The sequence below is a fragment of the Rhinolophus ferrumequinum genome, chromosome 17 (genome assembly GCF_004115265.2).
Source record: "Rhinolophus ferrumequinum isolate MPI-CBG mRhiFer1 chromosome 17, mRhiFer1_v1.p, whole genome shotgun sequence".
Taxonomy (NCBI): Eukaryota; Metazoa; Chordata; class Mammalia; order Chiroptera; family Rhinolophidae; genus Rhinolophus; species Rhinolophus ferrumequinum.
The window spans coordinates 61,361,983-61,386,830 of record NC_046300.1 but is presented as its reverse complement, the minus strand read 5'-3'; the positions used below and the strand labels follow the sequence as shown (position 1 = coordinate 61,386,830).

At 42.6% G+C, this 24,848-nt stretch overlaps 1 protein-coding gene across 2 annotated transcripts in view; it reads left to right on the top strand.

Moving 5' to 3' along the window:
• Positions 1 to 9,646: 9,646 nt before the first annotated feature.
• Positions 9,647 to 24,848, top strand: part of SUCLG2 (succinate-CoA ligase GDP-forming subunit beta) — a 261,384-nt gene continuing 246,182 nt past the window's right edge. The window contains exon 1 of one of the 2 annotated variants that reach the window (XM_033132931.1): positions 9,647 to 9,887. In XM_033132931.1, coding sequence (XP_032988822.1) covers positions 9,804 to 9,887 — 84 coding nt within the window. In that variant the 5' untranslated portion in view covers positions 9,647 to 9,803. The remainder of the gene's footprint in view (positions 9,888 to 24,848) is intronic. The other variant, XM_033132929.1, reaches the window with a different exon arrangement.

The window sequence follows — 24,848 nt, the reverse complement described above, 5'->3', positions numbered from 1 at the left end:
TGTATTAGGAAGGGCTTCTATGTCTCCTGGTCTTAGTAAAGTGTCCTTATGTAGTAGTTGTCCTGTGGGACCAAGTTGTGCAGTCTCCCTGGTCACCTGAGCAAGGTGCTTCAAGTGTGTCTCTTATGTAGGTTATGTGAGCTCTCCTGTTGAAGTTGAGACCTTGTTACTGTTTGCACATCATTGTGAAGGATTGATCTTCAGGCTGATTGTTTGCAAGGACTGGCCATGACTACAGTGGAGGAGCTGTCATGCAGGGACTGCCCCTACCGAGCAGGATTCACTTTAGCAGGTCTCTGATGCCTGCCCAGTCTGCCCTTTGGGTGTGTCATCCTTAGAGGTGGCAAGGTGATGCTCCTGGGAGGAGCCTCACAAAAAGCTAAGATAAGCCACAGCCTGTGCCTTCCTGGGGCAAGTTCTTCTTTGATGTAGTTAAGCTCTTCTTAGCCTCTATGGCCAGCCATTTTCTCAAACAGAACTTTGATAACATTCATTTTGCCTAGAACATCAAGAGTACTCCACATTCTTTCAGCTGAGGGTTGCAGGGACCAGCAGCCAATCTAGGTCAAGTGGTTAGAACTCTACCTTGCTTTCTTTGCTGAATCGAGTGCATCTCTTGCTAAAGCTGATCTGTCTCTTTGACTTGGTTTTCAGTCGATTGACTTCTATCATAATTACATGTTTGCTTTTCTGAGAACTCAACAAAGCTTGATATGAGAGGAGGAGAAATCATTATCTGCACCACTTCTATCTACTTCTGCTGTAAAATTTAGGTTTTTAGTAGGTTCTTCCTGATTCTTTTTTCTTGCTGCCTCTAATCTTTTTTATGTATTGTATGTCAAATAAAAAACAACTAAACAAAGGCTTTCTGGAATACTTGAGTCTCTTCATGTCCCCACTGAGAAAGTGCACGGACAGTTATTCTTTGACTACATTGAAGGGCCCAGACTGCAGGGTTGTTTAAAGCTTCCATGCTGTACTTCAAATGATACTGAACAGTATCCAATTCAGTAATTTAGGTGGTCAAGAAAATGACAAGAGCACAGTTTAGTTCTGTGGTTTGGTAAGTTTTCTCTTCTTTTTTTTTTTTTTTTTAATAGCAAAACCTTTCTTACCAACACAATTTCAAGTGCCCTTCCTCCCACTACAGATAAAATAGTAATATGAGCTAATCTGTCAGTTTAAAGTGAGAGGCAATATAGTTTTAACTGAACTATATCCACTTTATCTCCCTGGAAGTCACCTGCAGCTTTGCAAGACAGTCCCTGCCTCCTGTACCTGTGTCTTTATTTAGCCACAAAGACATGACTGTCTTCCAGGAGAGACAGGATGGAAGTATGGGAATGCAGAGTGGTGTGTGAATTCCCCCAGGTGCAGACCTCAACCAACGAGGCCTGGGAGTTTGTAGACAAACATGAGCAGTTCTTCACCCTTCAATGGGACAATTATGAGGTGTCTTCTATAACAGTCTCTCAGAGTGTTCCCTGAAAAAAAAAATCCCAACTGCCCACAGCCAACAAATGCAGCCTTTATGAGTTTACTTTCCTTGTCTGACTTCCCCACTCCCTCATCTGCTCTCTAGATTATCCCTTAAACAAGGTACTTGTACCTAAATCTTTGGGAGGGACCCAATTACATAAATAGTGTGATGGTGCAAAGTTTGTACATAAGTTAGATAGCTTAGACCTGTGCTAGTCAATACAGTAGCCACTAGCCTTGTGCAGCTATTCAAAATTAAATATAAAATAATTAGTATTAAATACATTTTAAAATCAATTTTCTCAGTTCTACTAGCCATGTTTCAAGAGATCAATAACCATATGTGGCTAATGACTATCCTACTGGAAAGCACAGATACAGAAAGTTTTCATCATTGACAAAATTTCTATTGGATTGTTCTCGCCTAGAATCAATCCCACAGTGACTGGGATTGGCCTCCTCTTATTCTTTACCTCAAGCAATTTACTTTCTGCTGTAAGACTCAGTTTGCACATCTGTAAAATAGGGCATTGGTTAGGATTAAGTGATATAACTTCTGTAAAGATTTGAGAAAACACATAATAAGTGTTCAATAGGACTTTCAGTCAAGATGGCACAGTAGATAAATGCTGTGCTCACCTCCTCCCATGACCACATCAAAACTACAATTAAATTATAGAACAACCATCAGTGAGAACCATCAGAAGACTAACTGAACAGAATTCCTATAACTAAGGATACAAAGAATAAGCCACATCAAGACTGGTAGGTGTGGAAATGCAAAAAGGGCAGGTCCCACACCCGTGGTGTGGCAATTAAGAAACATAAAGAATATATTGGCAACAGAGGTACCCCATGAGGAACGAGGGGTCACAGTCACATACTGGGGCACTTATGGTAGGAAGAGGAGTTCCCATAACATCTAGCTGTAAAAACAGCAGGAAATGTGTCCAAGAAAGACAAAGGGCTGCTAGAGACCAAAGTGTTGCTCTTAAAGGACCCACACACAGACTCACTGCTCTAAGCTCTAGCACAGGCACAGGAGCACAAAAAGTGCAGGAACTAAATTGACTAACTACGCAGCACAAGGGCTGAAGGGGCAGGGGGGAGGGCAACTCTCTCCCAGGCTGAAAGTGCTGGCAGGCACCATTGAGCTTTCCATCCATGAAGGCAGGCCTGCACAGGGGGTGCCAAATCTGAGCTCCTCGTTAAAATTGCTGATACTATTTACCCCACCCTGGTGATTCCCTGAAACGCCACCTCTCCCAATTCACTTTCCTGACTGGAGCCTTCTCCAGTGGCTCCTCAACAGGAGCAGCCTGCTTTGGCTCATGCTATGGACTCACTCAAAGGACTGCAAACCTCACAAGAGTGGTTGCTGCCCTAAGCTTTCTCGTAAGTCTGCAAATACACACAAGCGGCACTCAGGCTCAGTGTGCATTGTAGCTCCTGCCAAGTGGACCCAAACCCAGCACAAGTGGTGACCAGTCTCAACTTGCATTATAACTCCCATCAGATGGACCTAAACCTGACATAAGCAGTGGCTAGGTTTGGCCTGTAATGTAGCTCCAATTAAATGGCCTCAATAACAGCTTCCAGTAGAGCCTGGATGTTGATGTCTTGCATTTGATACTGTGTTGCTCTCGAAGCTGAGTGAGCTCTGGAGGGGTGTGGAGGAATTCAAGTATTTGTTGCAGCAACCTCATCAGCCTGCTGAGACGGCAGTGCAAGTGGCCAAAAGGGTGAACATTTGACTTCTCCCTGAAGTAAATTGGATTTTGCATGTAAGAAATTTGCCCTACAAAATCAGAACTGAAGAAATATATTGATATATTTGGGAAATACAGACATATTTGTCAAATTAGCATTAAACGTAAGGCCTGAAAATATAAAACTCCTAGAAGAAGTCATAGGCAGTTAACCGTTTGACATTGCATTCAGCAATTTTTTTTTTTTTTTTTTGGATTATGTCTCCCTGGGGAAGGGAAACAAACAATAAAACACATACAACTTAAGACCAAAAAAAAAACACAAAAAACACCAAACAATCCGATTTAACAATTGGCAGAGGAACTGAATAGACATTTCTCCAAAGAGGACATACACATGGCCAGTAGACATAAAAGATGCTCAATGTCACTAATTATCATAGAAATGCAAAATAAGATCACAATGAGATATCACCTCAACGAACAAGTGTTGACAGCAATATGGAGAAAAGGGAAGCCTTGTGATCTGTTTGTGAGAATGTAAATTGGTGCAGCCACTCTGAAAAACAGTATGGCGGTTCCTCAAAAAATTAAAAATAGAACTACCATATGACCAGAAATTCCACTTTTGAGTATTTATCTGAAGAAATCCAAAATACGAATTCAAAAAGATATATGCATCTCTATGTTTCTTGCAGCATTATTTACAATAGCCAAGATGTGGAAGTAACCTAAGTGTCTATCAATAGATGAATGGGTAAAGAAGAGGTGTTATATATATATATATATATATATATATATATATATATATATATATATATATATATATATATATCTCAGCCATAATAAATAATGAAATCTTACCATTGGCAACAGCATGGATGGATCTAGAGGGTATTAAGCTAAGTGACATAAGTCAGACAAAGATAAATACCATGTAATTTTACTTATATGTGGATCTAAAAAACAAAATAAATGCACACAAAACAGATACATACTCATAGGTATAGAGAACAAATTGATGGTTGCCAGATGGGATCGGCCTCTTGGAGAATGGATGAAAAATGTGAAAGGGATTAAGTACAAATTGCCAGTTATGAGAATAGCCATAGGGATATAAACTACAGCATAGGGAATATAATCAATAATATTGTAATAACTGTGCATGGTGTGAGATGATTAGACTTATCAGGGTAATCACTTGGTGAGGTGTATAAATGTGTAATCATTATATTGTACCCCCTTAAACTAATCAACTGTAATTGAAAAACAAATATAAAAAGTGTTCAATAAAAGTAAAGGGGAGAGAGAGAGAAAGAGATGAGGTGGATCTCTAAGGCATCTAAGAACCCTGAGGAACAGTGTATAAAACCACTAGTGTAGTGTGTGACAGTGGGCAGGTTATTTCTCATCATGGGCCTCAACATCCTTTCTTGTTGAGGGTACTGATAGATTTCTAGACATTGATCGCTCTTCGAATTTTCCTACTAGGCTGATTATTGCATCAGCTTCACCTTCACTTATTTCACCTTTCAGTTTTAGGCACTGTACTAGTATGTGCAGGATAACAGCATCAGAGAAGACAACAGTGCCTGTCAGTGCAGATTTTACAGTCCTAAAGGAAGAAGCAGACAAGAAGCCAATGTAGCAATTGCCCTGTGATAACCAGTGAGATGCCCTCCAGCCTTGATGTTAGGGAGTCTTCCTGAAGAGGGTGACTGGAATGTAAGGGATGAGAGAGCCTGAGGCTGGTAACCACAGGGAAGGGTGTTTCAGGCAGAGGGAACAGCGTGAAGACTCCTTTTGGAGCCTCATTCCATACTCTTCAATCTCAAGTAGTAAGTTAGATTTTAGATTTTTGAAAGAGAGTTTAAGGAGGATACTAGAAATTGAAAAGAAAATGAGAGAGAAAGGGGAAATTTGATGATTGCTGTCCTTTCCCTCTAGGCTTCTCCAAGTCCCACCTTCTGGGTCATTGCTTCTCCAAACTTGAGCCATGGACCACCTACAATAAAGGTGATGGGGTGGGAAATTTACTTATAAAAATGCTGACCCCCCTGGGCCCCCAAATCCACCTACTAAATCAGAACATCTGGACACTAAGGCCCTAAAGACATTTTTAAAAAGCCTCCTAAAGGGATTCTGTTAAGAACCACTACTTTGACTACTGACTTCCTAATGAAACAGGACGTTTGAAATGTCATGTTCCTTTAATTTTTATTTAAAATAAGGCTGTCAAAAACAGTGAAAATGTTAAATCCATGGTTTCCAGTTGTAATGGGAATGTAGGTTTTGTTTCTGAAGGGAACTTCTTTCCCACAATCTGGTGCCATTTTTCTCTCTCAGTCCATCTCCCTCCACTGCCCTTTGTGTAAATGTTCTTCCTTTTGCTTTTACCATCTTCTTCATCTATCTCCGTATTCCCTGGCAACAGAATGCTATCACCCTTGTTTATATCATTACATCTTGTTCTCCACTTAATCTTCTCTGCTACTTTGTTCCTGACTGCTCCTTGTATGGGTTTATGATCTTCCTCATTCTTCAATCCTTTTCATCTTGACTTAGACTGGTTACCAGTGCTCTAAACTTGTTTTACCTTAATTCTCTCCAGGATTTAGAGAGAATTTCTCTTGAGCTCCCTGAAGACTCTTTTAGTTTTAGATCCCTTTTCTTCTGGGCACCTTATAATTTAAATAAGCTGACAGATGCAATTAAAAGTAATCATTTTATTGCATATTGAAGAGGGAATAAATAAGTTTAGCACAATGGAAGTTCTTTCTGTGTCAGTGGCAAATAACATAACTGAAGCACTGGTTAAAATGGCTGTCGCTAACAGCAACAGAGATATTACCTATGTACATAATAAAAGGCCAAAGTTTCTTAGCCTGTAAATTCAAGAAACCTATTATTTATTAGAAAAAAACAACCAAACAAAATCCACAAAGTCTCTTTATGTCAGCATTGTAATAGTGATTTTCATTGCTGACACGTAGCAGCATGAACTCAAATGTTATTCATGAAAATTAGAGGTTTTTTTTCCTACTCAGCTCTGTGGGTTTTAATGAGTTTGTATTTGGCAAATGGTTTTTATGCTTAAATGAAAAGGTAATAATAAACAACCATTGGAACTGCTAGATGCACTATCCCATCTCTAGGTTTCATGACGTGACTCTTTGGCAAATCAGGGCCCCTGGAGAAATCAATGTGTATATGAAAATTAGCACATTATTTCACTGTTAACATGCACCGTTAAGATGAGAGAGAAGGTGTGTGGGTCTACTGATGTTCTTATTTTCCTTCCTGAAATGATTAGCTGAATAAGAAACAATATAGTCAGGGTGTTTTAAATCCAAAGTTTGATCTTGGAGTTTTAGGAATTAACACCTCCTGTGCATTTAAAGTCTATGAAAAATGCTATATTATTAACTCCCAGTTCAAATAAGATGCTGTTATACCTGGCATTCATTTTACTAATGGGGAAACTGAGTCTCACAGATGTAGATACAGAAAAAAACGTAAATATGAAAAACGATTTCTTAAGCAAAGAAGGCATGGTGGATAACAGCCACTGGGATGTCAAGCACTTGACAATGTAGCTCGTTGGTAAAAACAGGTCCTATTATAACCCCCCTTTCACACATAAGAGAATTGAGGCTGTGAAGGAACTTACCCAAGATCATGGAGCTTTTAAATCACAGAGTCAAGACTTGAACTTAATTTGTCCGATGTCTACTTCTGTGCTTCATTCAGACAGCACAGAATACTTCTGCTAGTGCTGTCACTTTTATGAATACAAATATAATGGTTCCATGACCACTACCCTCTACTCTCCTCCTGGAGGCAACCACTTTAGATACTTTTGATACTTTCATCTGGAATTTACTCATCTCCATAGTTCTCCAATGCTATCATTATAATTTTCCAAGTGCCTGGGGCTTCCAACCTATATCTCTGAGTGACTCTAGTGTTTCACATTAGATAACAATCAAATATTTATCAGAAACCCATTAGAGGAAGAAAAATAACATTAATTAAGCCCCTACGAGGCACAAGGTCTTTATACACAGCATCTCGTTGAATACTTACTACCCCACTGGGAAGCAGGGACTTCTCTAGGCCACAAGTTTGTAAGGGGTAGAAGTAGCCTTGGAATCCAATCCAGTTTGACTGAAAATCCAATGACTGTCTCAGTATAGAGCACAGTGAAGAACTCTGTGGTGGAATCCCTGACCTTTATTTGTAAAAAAAGGGTAGAAAATAGGGAGGAGTTTTTGGAGGAACTCAGGAAGTAGGACTTATCCTACATGTGTTAACTGCGTACTTCCTCTAGTCCTGGCCCTGTGCTAGACACTGGAGATAGTATTTGAGTGTCCTCTGCTCCATGTCCCCCAATGCCTTGTCTGCAGAGAAAGCAGAATGACAGAATGTGGGTGAAGACACTGAGGAATTGGTGATATAAAACTTGGGCCCCAAATCTGAGGAATAGGCAGCCTTCCAATTGAAACAGGAAAACTCCCACGATGCTAGCCAGCCTGGAAACTCCCCAGTTATTGCTAGTAGACAGTGAACCAATTAAAGAGCACCGAATGCACTTGAATGACAACCGGAAAGTCTCTCCCCACCCCACTTCTAAAAATCATGCCCTAATAGAAAAACCTCATTCTAATAGAACACTAAACCAAAGACTGTCTTTAACGCCTTTCCTTTCTCTTCATAAAATGCACTTTTTCCAAACTCCTTCTAGTCTCTGATGGAAGGAAAGCGATATAGTAGCTGACTCTCTTACCATAATAATGTCTGAACATACAGTCTTTGCTTCATTCTACAGGTGGTCTGCTTCCTTCTGCATGCTCAAAGCTCTCACCAAGTTTGAACATTCAGTCTATGAACATTAATAAAAGTCTGTGCTCCATCTTGGCTAGATGGCAGCCCCAGTGGGAGTAATGATGGAGGAGATGGGAACTCAGATATACTCATGTCAAGGGGAGGATGTGTAGTAAAAGTGGTTAGATTACAGCTTTGGGTCTGATGCCAAGCTGTGTGACCCTGGGCAAGTTACATAATCTCTCTGTGGCCCAGTTCTCTCTCTGGTAAAATGGGAATAACAGTAGGACCTACTTGAAGGGTTCCTATGAGGATTAAATGACCCATATCCAGAGGCAGCAATAAGATGTGTATGCAATATGAAGAGCATAGGTTTGACACTGAATAAAAAGAAATCCATGAGTCCAGACTGATACAAGTGAATACAAGAATAAATTTAAAAGTATGGGAGAAGGTAAAGCTCTTCTCAGAGTAGAATGTAAACTGAAAAATGTAGAAGAGGATGGAATTAGGCAACCACCATTTTGCAACCATCATAGTAATAACAGATTCAAGCAGTAATCACCAACAGATGCTAAATCTAGCAGGTAAAATTGTGATAAGGAATGGGATATAAATCTATGTATGTATAACTATCAAGAAAAGGAAAGGGAGCAAAATGTAAATGGCGAATCTGGGTGAAGGCTATTTGGGCATTTGGGGGTGACATTCTTTGTTACAACTTTTCGGTATATTTAATTTGTCAAAATAAACATTTATTTATTTATTTATTTTTAAAGGAGATAAGGAAGGAAACTAGCAGCAATAGTTGCCTAGTTTTGTTACATAGTAGCTTTTCTCACGATTACACGCTCAAGAATAAGTAAGGTTAAAAAAATCTAAAATACTGCTTCATGGGGTGTGGAGAAGATAGCATGGGTTTGAATCTCTTTTCCACTCCTTATTAAATCTGTGACCAGGAACAAGTTCCTTAACCGTTCTGTGCCTCAGTTTCCTCTTCTGCAAAATGTGGATTTTACATTGTACTTACTGGAAAGGTTGCTTTGGAGCCTAAATTAGTTCATATTTTAAAGTGCTTGGTATGTATTAAGCAGTTTTGCTCTAGTCATTTGTGTTATACATAGTGTTTAGAATCAGTAAACTCCAGATAAATGTCTGCTCTTATTATGGTGATGACTGGGCTTAAACTCCTTCAACAGCTTTACATTGATCCTCAGTTAAGGACAAAACAACAACAACAAAACCTTAATGAGATGTAGAAGGGCTTCCACCAACCTCACCAGACCCACTTGCCTCTCCCTCGTTCCTTGTCTCAGCTCAAACATCGCTATGCCACGCATGCCTCTGTGACCGCAGGACTAGACCACTGATGGATGGCGCCAGCCCCGTGCTCGGTCTTTTGAGCATTCACTGCAATGACTACTACTCGCTTGTCTGTTGGCCCACCGGTTCAGTTTGAGCCCCGTGAGCACAGGGCTCTGTATTTGTTTTTGCTCCAAAACAACAGTATCCCCGAATAGTACAGAGAGAAGCCCAGCGGGCCTCTGAATGCTAAAGGCGAACTTGGGGCCAGAGTTGGCCCAGGGCTTGGCGGCTCCCGTAGCGCCCGCGGGCGGGGGACCGGCCCTGGAACGGCAGCCAGGTGCTCGCCCCGCGGGCACAGCCGCGTCCCTCCGCTCCCAGCACCGGCTGGGGGCGGGCCCGGGGGCCGCCGGGGCCCGCCTCCTCCCCTCCCTCTCTTCCCCCTGCGGTCTCGCTGGCCGGCTCCCCGCGCCGGGTTTCCTGTTTAAGATGGCGTCCCCCGTGGCAGCGCACGCACGGAAACTTCTGCGAGACCTGGCGCTCCGGCCCCCGCTCCTGGCGACCAGGTCTCAGGTGAGCGGGCCCCGAGGCAGGGCCGCGGGCAGGGCGCTGACTGGGCGCCCGCCGGCCCGGGTCCTCCTGTCCCTCCTCCTCTTCCTGTCTCCCTCCTGGTCCCGGCGGCGCCACCGCTCGGGCGCTGCACCTCTGGAGGCGACGCGCGGTGCTGCGTGGAGGCGCACGAGGGCCCTCCGGCGCCCTCCGCTCCCTCGGGTGTGGAGCCCGGGCCGATGGGGAACGACAGCCCGGCCTGCCTCTGAAAGGGAACCGCACAACTGTCAGCAGGTGTCGGTGCCCCGCGCCCGCGCGGAAGGCGCCTGGCTCTGCACCACGCTCTGCGTGCAAGTTCAGTACAAGTTCTTCGCACAGGGTTTTGGAGTCCTGAGGTTTTATTATATCAGCTTTGCCAGTTGTGCTTTTCAGACATCCCTATTCCTGAGCGCAATTGTTAGGCCACGTGATGAACTTACCTAGAGACCTAACCTAGCTGGTGTTAATTAGTAGCTCACCTCGGAGAGTGAACTTTCTGCAGGCTGTCTGCTTTTGTAGACTTTGGGAGTGCCTGAGCTGGTGAAATGCGGGGTCAAGGAGAAAAGTGGGAACCGCACTCCTTTCTCTTTTCAATGAAAAATCAGCCCTGTCACTAAAACACGTAAGAGCATTGGCCCTGTCTACTTTCTCCTTGCTTATATGGAGGGAATAAAAGCCCTGGCGGTTTTTTGGATGCTGAATATCAGCTATTAGAAATTGGCCTCCAGTAGAGTTTACCTTCTGCTGATGGCAATAGTGACAGCAGTCAGAAGGCCTGTGGGGAGGCAGGAGTTGGTGATGACTTTTGGAGAAATCGCTTAAGGATTCTTCTCGGTAGATAGTCTCCCCTTTTAAAGAAAGGGCAGTGTGGGGCTCAGGCACAGCAGAGCAATGCCATTGTCCATTTTCCCATTTTTAGTTGAAGAGATGCAAATTATCACCCATGCAGTTTTAAGCAGGATATGCATAGTACAGTTTTTAAGGAAATTTTAAAGATAGCTACTAATGATTTTTTGAGTTACTATAAGCTTTGGTTAATGATGACATCTATGAGTTTTTTTCCTTTTTCTTTTTTTCTCCTTTCATTTCCTGACTTCTCATTTCTCCCTTTTTGTTAATGTAAATTTAAAAGGTGCCAATACTTATTACAATAATATCCTTAATAGGCACTTGACTGTATGGTGGGATAGCAAAAGGAATGACCGTTTTTTCTAATTAAAATCACTAGTAACTATTGTAATAGAGTGAGGAGAATACCTCCAGGTGATCAAGTCCTATTCATTATTTAAGTGTAACAAAAAACAAGAATTGTGGTGCTAACTATGAGTAGGCTTGAATTGATGAGAAACATGGGGCCGACAACAGTGAAAACTCAAGCAAAGGAAGTAATTGTACAGCGAAAGCCACGTGTTTAGCCGAAGTATGATAGGGCTTCTTGCCCAACCAAGAAATGGGAGCCTGAACGCAACACTAGAGAATCTGGGGATAGATAAACCCTTGGTTTGGCAAGAAGACTGGGTGAAAGGATCTCTTACCTCATTCCATCTGCAAAGCTTGATTTACATAGTTGTGGATGATTTCTTATCCTGTAAACAGAAGGCTTAGAAGATGAGAATAATTTTTTAAAGCCAAGACTAATACACAGGGTCCAAGAACTGGAAAATGGGCATTAGCAAGCATCTAGTCCAACCAGCTCATTTCACAGGTAGAAAAATTGAGGCCTAAAGAGGTTCCATGACTTGTGTAAGGTTATAAAGAGAGTTTGTGGCAGAGCTGATTCCAGAATAAAGGTTTACTTTGAAGTTTCCATTATACCAAGCTGTAGCTTTGTGAGTATAGATTTGCTCCCAAAAATATATTTTGCCAGCATGTAAGTTAGTCTGCATACTAGTAGCAACTATATAACATCCAAGACATTAGCACTACTACACATTTTTGCTTTATAAAGGAATCTTAGAATTGGCAAAAAAAAAAAAATAGGTGAGTATTGCTTGTGACTTACAAGGAACTCTTCAAATTCTTGGATGTTTCTTAGTATCTGCTTCATCTAAGTCGGCTTGGATGTTGTGCCTACTTACTCCCATTCTGATGGCAGACATTACAATGGAATATCACCCACTTTTTCCACAAAACTTAATCTTCACCAAGTGTCTCAGAAATCTCTTGCCACTCTGGGCTCAGACCTATTTTGTAGCAGGCCTTGAGCAAAACTGTTGGATGTGCAGAGATAAAAGACCCAGTTTCTTCTTTCAGAAGTAATGTTAACCATTCTCACAAAGGTGCACATAGAATGACACTCTAGCCCCTCCCCATAGTTAAATTACATTTGACACATCTCCTAATGCTTAATGGCATTGACATTTTTTATTTCCTCTGCTCTTGGCTTCACTGTTTTGATTTTTGATTGCTGTTATATCCTTAAAGGACCCACTTTCGCTGTTTCTTATTTTACATACATTTTTTTATTCAGCCTGTACCAGAGCAGGACTGTTCCAGGTGCTGAGATTTGGGGGTGGTCAGCAAGTCCTTGGCCACATGATACTTTGTTTTAATGGGAGTGGGGAAAGGGCTAGATTGTACATACATAAACAATAATGAAGATGAGTTCAGCCAATGACAAATGCTATGAAGAAAATAAAATAGGGTCAGGGGATGGAGAATGAATAGCTTAGCCAAGAAGGTGGTGTAGATTAGATCAAGGAAAACCAGTTTGACAAGGTGGTTTTTTGTTTTAGTTAACTTTTTTATTGTAATATAACACTTATACATATAAAAATGTATATATTATAAGTGAGCAACTTGCTGTGTTTCCACAAACTGAACACGCCCAGGTAACCAAATCCAGATGAAGAACTGAATGATTTAGTTCTTCATCTAGTAGTAGTAACCCAGAGGTTCCCCTGATCTCCCTCCATTCACTACCTCCACCCTGAAAAGGGTAACCAGCCCCCTGACTTACACCACAGTTCACTGGGTTTGTTCCTTTTTGTCCTTTATGTAAATGAAATTATACAATTGCACTCACATAACGGCTCATGATGTTTATGGGGTCTGGCGGGGACTTTTTGACATTTGAGCTGAGACCTGAGTAATGACAAGTAGCCAGCCAGGTGAAACTGGGGAGAGTATGTTAGAGAGGACAGCAGGTGCAAAGGCCCTTGAGCTCAGCATGTCAGGCCGTCAAAGGCGGGGAAGTGGTGGTACTAATAATACTCTGAGGCGTCAGCGGGGTCCAGAGCATGTGGGACTTCCAGGGTCCGATCAGGTGTTTCTAAGACCTTAGAGTGGTTAAGTGACTTGTACAAAGTTACTTAGCTGGCAAACAGCAACTGGGTCTGAATTGCAATCCTGGCCTGGAAGATCAGGCATTTCATTACTGCACTGTGCGTTCTATTACAAATCTAGACTGGTCTTGAAACTTGGGCGGGGCGGGGGGTAGTGTTGTTCAGTGAGCTTAACACTCCAGTAAAGATCTGCATTGTTAGACGTTTTCTCCCACCCGCAGATTCTGGCCGATGGGCCATGTTGCCGTAAGCAGATAGTCAGCCAGGAGCACAGGGCGCTGTGGAACATGGCAGTGCAGCAGCAGGCACAGCCCTGGCAGAGATGACCCATTCCACTGGTCACATCTTAGGGAAATCCACAGGGCTGAGGGCTCCGAGTTTAATTAAACAGGTTTGTGGTAATTCCATGCACGGTATCGTTCCCTTTTAGTACATTTCCCCTCTCATAATGGCTGGGTGAAGTTCACAGAGCTCTTCCGTTGTAAGAGAAGCAGAGACGTGGGAAACACTGCCTTGCAGGCCCTCTCTATAGAATCATTGTGTGGTTCTTCACGGAGCCTAGAGCATCTGTCCAGGATCTTGGAGAGAAATGTACATTGTTGAAGGAAACTGCTTAAACCCATGCCCCTGCTGTTGTATACTTCAAAACGGATGGCGCCAGCTTCATTTTCTGCTCTTTCCGGAAGTGGGAGGAGAAAGATGGATGTGTGCCTTTTAGAAGTGAAGGACTAAAGGTTACATGCAAGTTCTTATCAGCTAAATGATTCTGTGAAAGCTGCACTGGAAGTTGTGACTTAACCTATATCTGCCTTCTTGCCTCGAAAAATAAATATCTGACTTTTTTTTTCCCAATGAAGTACAGCTGCAATTTTTGCTGTTAGAAAAGGAAATCCATCTCAAATAATTTAGATGCTACATGGTTGACCTTCTGAGTGGGGAAGACCTCTAAGTGATGGCTCCTGTGCCAAATTCGTTTTGTTTACTGTAAATGAAACGTTCCTTTTGTGTGTGGGTGAGGGGTGGCCATACTCACAGTGGTGAGGGCTTTGCTGCCCTTGTACCCTGGCCGAATTCTGTAGGCACAGCGCCCAGAAAATCACTGCAATGTGTCGTATTCTGGGAAGGGAAAGGAGTTACACAAGTGACCTCAGATCAGTTGTCCTTCAGCTCTCTGTAGTACTCAATCTGCAATTGTCATTGATGCATCACTTTTTGTTATTTGATGGCATCATTTTGCCTTAGGAACTTGAGAGACTGGTGCATGTTGAGCAAATGGTAAAATCAATATACTGATGAAAATTTGGGAAATGATACCAGCAGTTAGTCTGGTGAAGATGCAGGCGAGGAGAGCGTTTCGGTAGAGTAGACTGCATGCAAAGGCGAGGGGAGAGAATGTGGGGAGGCTCTAGGAGCCATTGTGGACAGTCTGGTGTGGAGCAGGAGAGGCAGGTAGCAGGAAGAATTGAAAGGCGGGGACCTTCAGGCAAATGAGGAAGGAAGGGCAGGGCTCGGCATGGCACAGGCCAGCGAAACTCCACATATTTTCTGAGCACTTACTCTATGCCCAGTGCTATTCCTTGTAAACTCCCGAAGGCAGAGCGTTATTGATGTAGTTCTTCCCTGTACGCTCATTGCTTAAGAGGATACTGAGCATATAGATGCACTAACCAACGAGTGCTGTGTGACTGAGTGAGTGCAGAAGGGAGGTACACAGCCCCTAGCCTCGAGGGGGCTCAGCCTAGTGGCAGAATTGATGTGTAAGCAGCAATTACACCGCAGCACTAAGGTGCAGTGGAGGCGGGCGAATGGCAGCGGCAGACTGTCCACAGTCATTTAAGACACCACACTTGTTGCCGCATTGGGGCACCTGCTGTTCCCTCTGTCTGAAACACTGTTCCTCTGGTCTCCTGCCTTGTTGTCTCCCTGCATTCAGGCTCTCTGAGTCAATGGTAAGGCTTCAGACAGGGTTTTCCCTAGTTATCTGACCACGCCTCGCCCCAGGGGTTATGTTCTACCCCTTACATATAAAACTTTACCTGGTGGTTTACTGTGTGTTTGTTGTCTGTCTTTCTCCCTCTCCCACAAATGTAAGAATGTCAGCTCTGTGAGGGCAGGTTTTTCTTACGCACGGTTGTTTCCCCAGTGGGCCTTGACTAGGTATTCAGTAAGCTGTTGTGGTCTAAATGAGTGAGCGCGGTACATAGAGAAGTGCGAGGCAGGCGGCTGATAGGAGAGGTGGAGGTTTGATGCATAGGGTTTAGGCCAGCGAGGGAGGAAGGGGCTGTAGAAAGTCCAGTTGTGAAAGAGCTTTCATAATAACGGGAGCATTCATTTCATGTGACAGACGCTGTGTAAAATTACTTCTGTGCATTATTTCTTTAACCCATACCTCACTACAAGAGGATTGTGTTGCCTGCATGTTGCATATAAGGGAACACACATGAGGAGTCACATAGTCACTTGCTTAAAATCACACTCTGAACTAGTCACCTTCCTCATGCTGATAAGCCACTCAAGCTATTAAAACGTTAAGCTAGATTGCCACAGGAGCCTGTTTGGGCTGACATCCAGTTACGCAGACTGCTTACCTTTCCCCCAAGTGCCAGGCACCTTTGGTCCTTTGGGCGGTGCTGATTCAGGTGTACTAATCACCACCGGACAGTTGTCCTCTCCAGGCCCTTACCCGACTCCCTCCTTCACTGGCTTTGGGGTCTGGGAAACAGTAACAGAGGAGAAAGGGAATGAGTTCTGCACTCAGACAGAACTAAGTTCAGATTCTGAGTCTGCCAGGTTCTTGCTCTGCAAATTATTGAACTTGACCAAACCTCAATGTATTGTTTTCTGAAAGAGGATAATTCTCACAGATGGTTGCAAAGATTAAATAAGAAGATATATATGACATTGGGCATTATGATTAGATATGGGCCCATGTGATTATTTCTCTTGCAGTGAATTTGAAGCTAAATTTACTTGCATTTTTAAAGACTTATTAAGCTAGAATAATTTTCCTTTTCCAGCTTTGATAAACATTTATTATTTGCTGCCATCTCAGGGGTAGGTATTGGTTTGATGTTTCCATGTTTTATTTCATTTAGTCCTTGCAACCACCATGTGAGACAGAGGTGGTTATCCTCAGTTTACACCTGGGACACCGGCCGCCCCTGAGGTGCCAGGCATCTTCACTGTTCCACAGATGGGGTAAAGGTTGGTGAGGCCCAAGCTGGCAGTGGGGAGAGTCACACGGGGAGCTCAGTTGCCCCATCCTGGATGTTGCTCATTCCAGAAATGGTTGCACATCTTGCTGTTGACTTAGTCGTGATGCCTTCTGGACCTCATGTGCATCAAAGATGTGAGGTGAGGGGACATGTAAATAATAGACTGTGGTCACAACGTGTTCCAGAGGACAACTGGCACATTCCCTAGAGTCTGTCAGCCCAGCACAAAGCGCTGCCTTCAGGATTTCAGAAACAGTGGAGAAACTGTGAAATTGCATTGCCTTTGCAGGATGGACTTTGGGTGGTGGTACTGGAGGGGGGAGTGTCCTGGCCTCCTGACTTCAGACTTCTGTGGCCAGCTTTTGCCTTTTTCTAGAAATGACTCCAAGTGAATAGCACGTAGGCACTAGTCATGAAGGCATCGATTTCTCACATTTACCTCTAAAACATTTCTTTTTAAATGGGAGGGATTTGCATGAATTGGTATTGGAGACGTGGCAGAGCACAAGGCATAGGACTGTGGAAGCTGGGGTCTTGTGAGCTGGGGTGGGGGGACTGGCATCTCTTTTTCTACCCCTGTCCCTTTCTCCATGTGCTTGTCCCGTTTCTGGGCTTAGTTCCAGGCTTGTGACTCCAGGGCACTGAGGCATCTAGGAGGTTGCCTTGTGGAGTTTGAGGTGGGGGAACAGTGAGCTAAGGCTGGGGATGTCAGCAGGGGCAAAATTCTGATGCTTGCAAGTCTGCTAATGGAGTTAAGGTTTACTATCGAGGGTGGTGGGGACCCACGGAAGAGTTTTAGATGTGGTGTGGCAGGGGCAGTGTTATGTTTTAGAGTGCTTTTTCTGCATGTAGTGGGAAGAGGGTTGGAGGAGTGAAAGATGGGAGATCACTTGGGAGGCTGTTGCAATGACTTAGTCACATTAAAATTTATGCCAAGATAATAGGCATTAACCAGGGCTGGAGTCAGACATCTTGTCCTCAGCAAGGATCACCTTTGTGTTCTCTGACATTTACTCATTTTATTATAAGACTCACTTTCTTCTTTTTCACGTTTCAATATCTCTGAAAACTGATTATATTTGTACACTTGTGTCATAGATTGGTTGACAGATATATATATCTATCTATATATTTGTTCTCTCCAATGGTACATAAAATGGGAGAAGATGGAGGCTTGGACTAAAATTAGGGTGAACACATACTTTATTGCCAAATTGGGATACTTTGGAGTGTGAACTTGAACACTGTGAATAATTACACCAGGACAACAGGTGTAATAAAACCAAGAATGTTCCTGGAAAACAGATAAAACAGAGATATGAAAGCGATGGACTAAAATGGACTAAATGGTGGCGTTGGGGATAGGACGGAAAGATTGGCATTACTAAGGAAATAGACTGCACAGGGCACATGATTTCCCTGCTGTGTCACCATTGCTGGCCACTCATGTTCTCTGTCATATAGCAAAAAGGTGAGAAAGACTACTGTCCCTGAGCGAGAGAGTGTGAGGAGACCTCCTTGTACTTATCTCAAGGGGAAAAAAAAGGTCTATCGGAAGGGGCACATACTGCAACTCAAGACCAATCTTCCTTGATGTTGGCTTCTCCATGTGCCTTGTCTGTCCTGTTATCTGGTCGCTTGCTCATGGGAACATCTCTTTCTAACTCTACCTGCACAGGATTTTGTCTATTCCCATGCCAACTCTAGCCTCCTGCCTCCAACACACCATCCAGCTTCTGTGTCCCAGAAAGGTACAGCCCTAATAATTAGAAAATATCATTGGTCTGTGTCATCCTTTCGCACTCAGGCGTGGGTCACTGGGCAGCTAAAAGATGGGCTAGTTTTGTGTAAGGTATTCATCTCCATCCTCCCACCTGTGGCTGAGGTGGAGGTGTTGGAGCACAGTGACCCCGGGAGCGGGGCTCTGCGTGCAGTGTTGGTGGGGTGGCCTGATCCATTTAGGGCACCCAGATATTTTCTGTCCTTCATGAGCTGCTGCTAACCTGTCTTGTCTCCGTGTCTGCATGTTTGTGGTTGCTTTATTTCCTTTAAATTCCTAAAGATTCTGTTACTATTCACTTTTCTGGTCTGTGCTAGACTAATTTACCAGAAGTGAAGGTGATAGCAATAATAGGCCTTGTTTTAGGCCATTTTCTTTTGATCACAGTGTAAAGTAATTCTCAGGAGAGAAATATTAAGTGGGAAAATAGGATGTCATGGGAAGTCAGCTCATTTGTTTAAATAGCCAAGTGAGTGTTTCCAACCCAAATGTAGACAGCAGATTTCATGCAGGCCTGGAACGCTTCCTCAGCTTTGCTGGGAACGATATAGTCTGGGTTGAAATAACCCAACTTCTCTTGGTTCTCCTTCACTTTGAGTTTCCCAAAGTGGATTTGTTTGGCTCCTTTTGCCACCACTCAGTAAGGAGCTGGTCTGCTGGGCAGAGCTCCTGCAGGCCACCTGCAGAGGCTGCAGGCTCTCAGGTCATCGTCCCTGGAGCCGTTCCCTGGGACTGCGGAGAGGGTTCTTTTCACTCAAACCACAAGTAGGAAGACCTTATTTTTATCCTTAAAACTGGATCACGTTTGGGAGTAAAGAGGAGCACTGTTAATAATTATGCCCGAGATACTGGGCATAAACCAGGATTGGAACCAGACTGCCTGGGTTTAAATCTTGCTTTGAGCACTTTAGTAGGTTTGTGATCTTGTGCAAATTACATATTTTATAGTAAGACACACTGTTTTCTTTTTTACATTTCAACATCTCTGAAATCTGAACGTGTTTTACACTTGTGTCATAGATTGATTGCTGGGTTTTCCCCAATAGTATGTAAAGTGGTGCAAAAAATTGTTGGTTCTTAAATTTGATGAAATTTCCCTGTACCTCAGCTTTCTCGTCTGCAGAATGGGGACAGCACAGCACTTACCTCCCAGAGTTATACTGAGGATGAACAGGACTCATGCATATTATCTCAGCACTGTGCCCTGAATTGAATGATCAGTAAATATTAGTTACTGGGTTTGGTAATACTGTCACTAACTATAATCAGAAAGGTTTTATTTTCGTAAAAAAACATCCTCTTTTCCCTGCCTGCCTTCTAAGAATCCACACAACTCCACCACTTGCAGGAAGATGAGCAGTGTAAGCTCTGGATAGGGAATCAGAAGAGTCGTGGGTAGATGACATGGAAGGAGAGAAAGACTCCCTCTCCTGTCCTGTGTGCTCAGGAGTGAAGGAATAAAATGAAATCTCTTGGGAAAAGGCCTTTCTTATACTTGGCACTGATTGGGAGTGGAGACCAGCATTTTAGCCCATCGGAAAACATTACAGTTTTCCCCTTGTCAGTGGAGATCTCTTCACATTTTTAATCTTTCACCTGATCGACATCATCTGCTCCAGCTCTCCGGATTGCTGTGGCGATGCTGTGTTACAACCTCCTGGACTTTGAAGGACTTGTTTGGGTCAACTTACCTTTGAAAAGATGGGGAGGAAAACCACATTTAATATGTACTCTCATTCCAGCCCTAGGGCTTACCTTTCTTTGATTAAATAATATAAAGAAAACTGAGAGTTATTAATTATTTTTGATTAAGAGACTAAACTTAATGGTGAGTGTTTCTTTAAGATTCAGAACTCTTTTTAAAATTATGTATCATTACAATTGAAAACTAACAATACAGGGAAAAAATGAATTGTTCAGTTTTTCAGTGTATAATTAGCATGAAAAATAAATGTGCTAATTGGCTAATTCGAAAAACTGGATAACTTTGAGATGGTGAAATTGTAAACAGATTATCCTCGCTAATTTAAAAAGATGAAGAAGGATTGAATGGCGGAGTGTTGAGTAGGTTAGTTTGAAATGAAGGCAAAAGTCTTATGACAGGTCCTTGGGGACACTGAGCCTAAGGGTGTAGATTCTGACAACAGTTCCGATTATGGGTTTTCCAACCTCATCAAGCAATTTTCTTTCTGGGTGACCATATACAATTCAACTCAATTCTGACACTGTTTACCTGGAGATAGTGTCATCTTCCACAGGTCAGTCCTACAAGATGTCCCCAAGCCCACCTCTGATGCCAATCTCAAATTCAAATTGTCATCTGTGCTTCTGACCAACCAGCTATAGATTGCACATTCCCATGATGCACGCCTTCTTCGGATTTGTTTAATTTGCTAGAGCGGCTCACAGAACTTAGAGGCACATTTTGCTTACGAGACTACTTGTTTATTATAAAAGGCTATTACTCAGGAATAGCCAGGTGAAAGAGATGTGTAGGACACGGTATACAGGGAGGAGTGAGGAGCTTCCATGCTGTCTGAGTGTGCCACTCTCCTCAAATATCCGCAGAGGCGCCAGGCTGGAATCCCTCAGAATCCCATAGTTCAGGGATTTTTGTGGAGGCTTCATTTCATAAGTATGATTCCAGAAATCCATGGCCATTGGTGATGGAATCTCTAGCCCCTCTTCCCTCCCCTGAGGTGAAGAGATGGGACTGAAAATTCCAAGTCCCTAGTCCCTGGTTGGTTCCTTGGCAACCAGCTCTCCTTCTTAGTTTACTTAGAGGCTTTCCAAAAATTGCCTCATTAACATAGCAAAGACGCCTTTATCACTCTCTTCACTTAGGAAATTTGAAGGGTTTTACGAGCTCTGTACCAAGACTAAGGATGAAGACTAAATGTGTATTTCTTACTGTAAATAACATCACAGGGTGCTTTTAGGACAGGAGTACAAAAATCCCAAACTCCTAGCAGGGCATGCTGTGAGTGTAATGGATGCTTTCTTTTTTGTTTGATATAGGTTCCTGGTGAGGCTTTTGTGAGTGGTATAAAATTGATTTAATAACTATATTGTGGATGAAAAATATCCACATTTTTTCTGTAATAATCATACTGCAATAAATCATACATTTCTAACTGGGCAGGTCATGTGGGCATTCATGCCCCAGGCCTGTATAAATTCTTTCGTGAAAGGTTTTTAAGCAAGCCCTGTCCATTGTTCTTGAGCATCTAGGTTAATACACCTTTGAAATGCCAGAAGCAATACCCCTGGAAGGTGTAACTACCCACAAGAGAGCACATACTTTTGTTAACTATCCTGTAATTTATTCCCCACCTTGCTTTCTCCCACCTTCATGTTTGAGGTGTGATCAAACAATATGGTGAATGTTTAAATAAAAAATATTATCACAGTAAAAGACACATTGCCATGAATCTCCCTCAAAATACTCCGCCTCACTTCGAACACACTATTGTTATCCCATTGTTACCTCATTGTTCTGGCTGCTTTATGAAGCAGTTCTGGAAGTCCTCTTTCATGAGTGTCTTTAGTTGTGCTGTCGTGGCTGCCTTGATGTCCTGACTCATTTTCACTTTAGGGAAGAGTCAGAAGTCGCATGGTGCCAGATCCGGTGAATAAGGTGGATGAGGACACACCAAAATGTTTTTATTTGACAGAAATTGCTGTTACCAGAAGCGATGTGTAACATGGAGCGTTGTCATGATGGAGGATAATTTATGGTACACTTTAAAACACACATTGTCTCAACCGTAGCTCACACTCAACTGGCTGTACTGAATAAGTTGAAACTTGTCACACACTGTTACTAAGGTTTGATGTACACTTCCTGTTTTGAAGATCCCTGCCTTTCCATTGGATGGCACTCGGCAGCAGCATTCACTGTATTTTGTGATCACAACGGAAAGGCTCCATGTCACACATCACTTCTGGTATATGGCAATTTCTGTCAAATAAGAACATTACAGTGTGTCCTCATTCACCTTCTTCACCGGATCTGGCACCGTGCGACTTCTGGCTCTTCCCTAAAGTGACACTGACCATGAAAGGTAAATGTTTTGAATCGATTCAGGACGTCGAGGCAGCCACGACAGTGCAATGAAAGACACTTATAAAAGGGGACTTCCGGAACTGCTTCAGAAAGTGACAAGAATGATGGGATAAGTACGTTCGAAGCGAGGGGGAGTATTTTGAGAGGGATTAATGGCAATGTGTCTTTTACTGTAATAATTTTTTAAAACTTAAACATTCACCATATTTTTTTTTATCATACCTTGTATTCTTCCTTACGTACCCTCCTTAATTTCCAATGAAGAAAAGAAACTGCAGAATGTATTCTCTGAAACATTTGACATATTGCTCCCCGGCAATGTCATCAGTTTGGCTCAAATAAACTCTTACATAAATTCTTTATAGGTTTGGACATCTCTTAAATTTACTTTATACAAAATATAATTTTAATGTGGGGAAAACTTACAGAGTTAAACTTTAGATAAAGATGAGAGGAAATTATTAAATTTCCTTTTCCATTAAATGGCCCCAAGTGAGTATGGCATTTAATTTCTCTTAATATTAGCAGTGTATCAATAATGTTATGTTTATAGTAATCCATGAGTTACAGTATTTCTTTCTCAAAGATATTTTGTTCTGTGCTATGGAGTGAATCATTTTCCCCCAAATATACTTCAAAGTCTTTCTTAATAGGTCAGAAAAGAATTCCTTTCCTGGAACTTTGAAGTTTTAAATAAGCAAAATTGTTATAATCTAAGTAAAATTAATTAGAAACACAAAGCAGTGTTTTTGTGATTGAATTTTGGGATGTTGAGAGAAGTAGCAAAGGAACTGTTTTTGGTTCAAAGTTTGGACCAGCAGCTTCCTTTTATGTCTATAAAACCTTGTTTTAGCTCTTCAAACTTCTAAAGGTACTAAAAATATGAATGCATATATTTCATTTAAAATTTATATTTACTTTTTTATTGTGGTGAATTATTCATATCATTAAAATTTACCATTTCAACCTTTTTTAGGTGTTCCTTTTTTTGGCATTAAGCACCTTGACAGTGTTGTGCAGCCATCACTACTACCATCTCCAGAACTTTTTCATCTTCCTTAACTGAAACTTTGTACTCATTAAATGCTGTGGGGGAGGAAGAAACTTTCCTCTACCTTTAAGGTTCTTCTGGCTGGTCTAATAGACACGACTAATCAAATAGACACGAGACAGATTAGCAAGAGAAAATAACCAAATTTAATACATACATATGTGTAGGAACCCTGCATACGTGAGAGTCAGAGACCCCACATGCAAGAGAGGTTCAGAGACAGAAAGGGAACATGTATAAGACATTTGGAGCTGGGGATGAGGTACAATGCCTTGGGGGCTTCAGAGGGTCATTACAGGATGATAAGAGCAGGTGTTTAGTGAATAGAAGTTGGCCCTGCCCTATAGATGGGTTTGTGTCTGATAATCTCTTCTTATGGACGAGGCCCCTAATTGAAATTCTTTAGGTAGTTAAGGGAGGGGCAGAGGCTCTCTGGAGCCTGAGGCTAAAGTTGCCCTCGGCTCAAAACACCTGTACCCGCAGAGGCACATGGCGGGGTGACTCGTGCTGAACCCCACAACACTAACTCATTTCTTCATCCCCACTACCCCTGGAAACTGTCCTTCTACAGGAGGAATCATACAATGTTTGTCCCTTGTGACTGGCTTCTTTCACTTGCTAGCATAATGTCCTCACGTTTCTTCCATGTTGTAGCACATGTCAGAATTTCCTTGCTTTTTAAGGCTGGATAATATTCCACTGTAAGTATATATCACATTTTGTTTATCCAGTCATTCGTCAGTGGATACTTGGTTTGCTTCACCCTTCTGGCTGTCATGAATAATGTGCTGTAAACGTGGGTGTACAACGAATATATGTTTTATGTTAATGATCACCTGAGTAGAAATGTTGTCTTGTGTATAGTTTGGGCTACATACTCTGTTTCCCAGGTCTGATTAAAATGTCTGTTAAAGATACCTTTACTGTTAATGTCCTGTTAATATTCATGTCCATTCATTCTTCCAGAGGGCGTTTGTTAAGTGCATAGCAGATGCGCTGTTAGGCCCAGAAGATCAGAAGATAGTGGTCGGGGGGAGGCTTGGGCACGTGACACAGTTGCTGCCTTTGAGGAACCTACAGGCCAGTCTGGTGGACCCCGCCGAGAAATGGGCAATTGCAGCCAGAGGTTTGTGGTGTTCGGGAGGGCTTCCCAGGTCTCTGGGATTACAGCTGCACAGTTTCTCTTGGATTCACCTACGTGGTGGCGATTAAAGGTGTCTGATAACCTGACACTGGGTACATGTAGAAAGACATCTGGCATTTTATCAAGCATGTTCCCATGGGCCCTTGAAAAGCATTATGTCATCCAGTCCTCATAGTGACCACGGAGGTAGGCTTCCTTATTATCATTGTACCCATGGTAAAGAGGAACAAACTCTGGCTCAGAGACTTGAAACACTTCCCTGTGGTCACGGCCGCTGCCCCGCACAATTCCGGGGGATCTAGCTCACATTGGTCGATTCAGTTGTTCCTGTTAATGGGTTGAATTATGTCCCCTCCAAAATTCCTGTTGAAGGCCTAACCTGGAGTACCTTAGAATGTGACCTTAT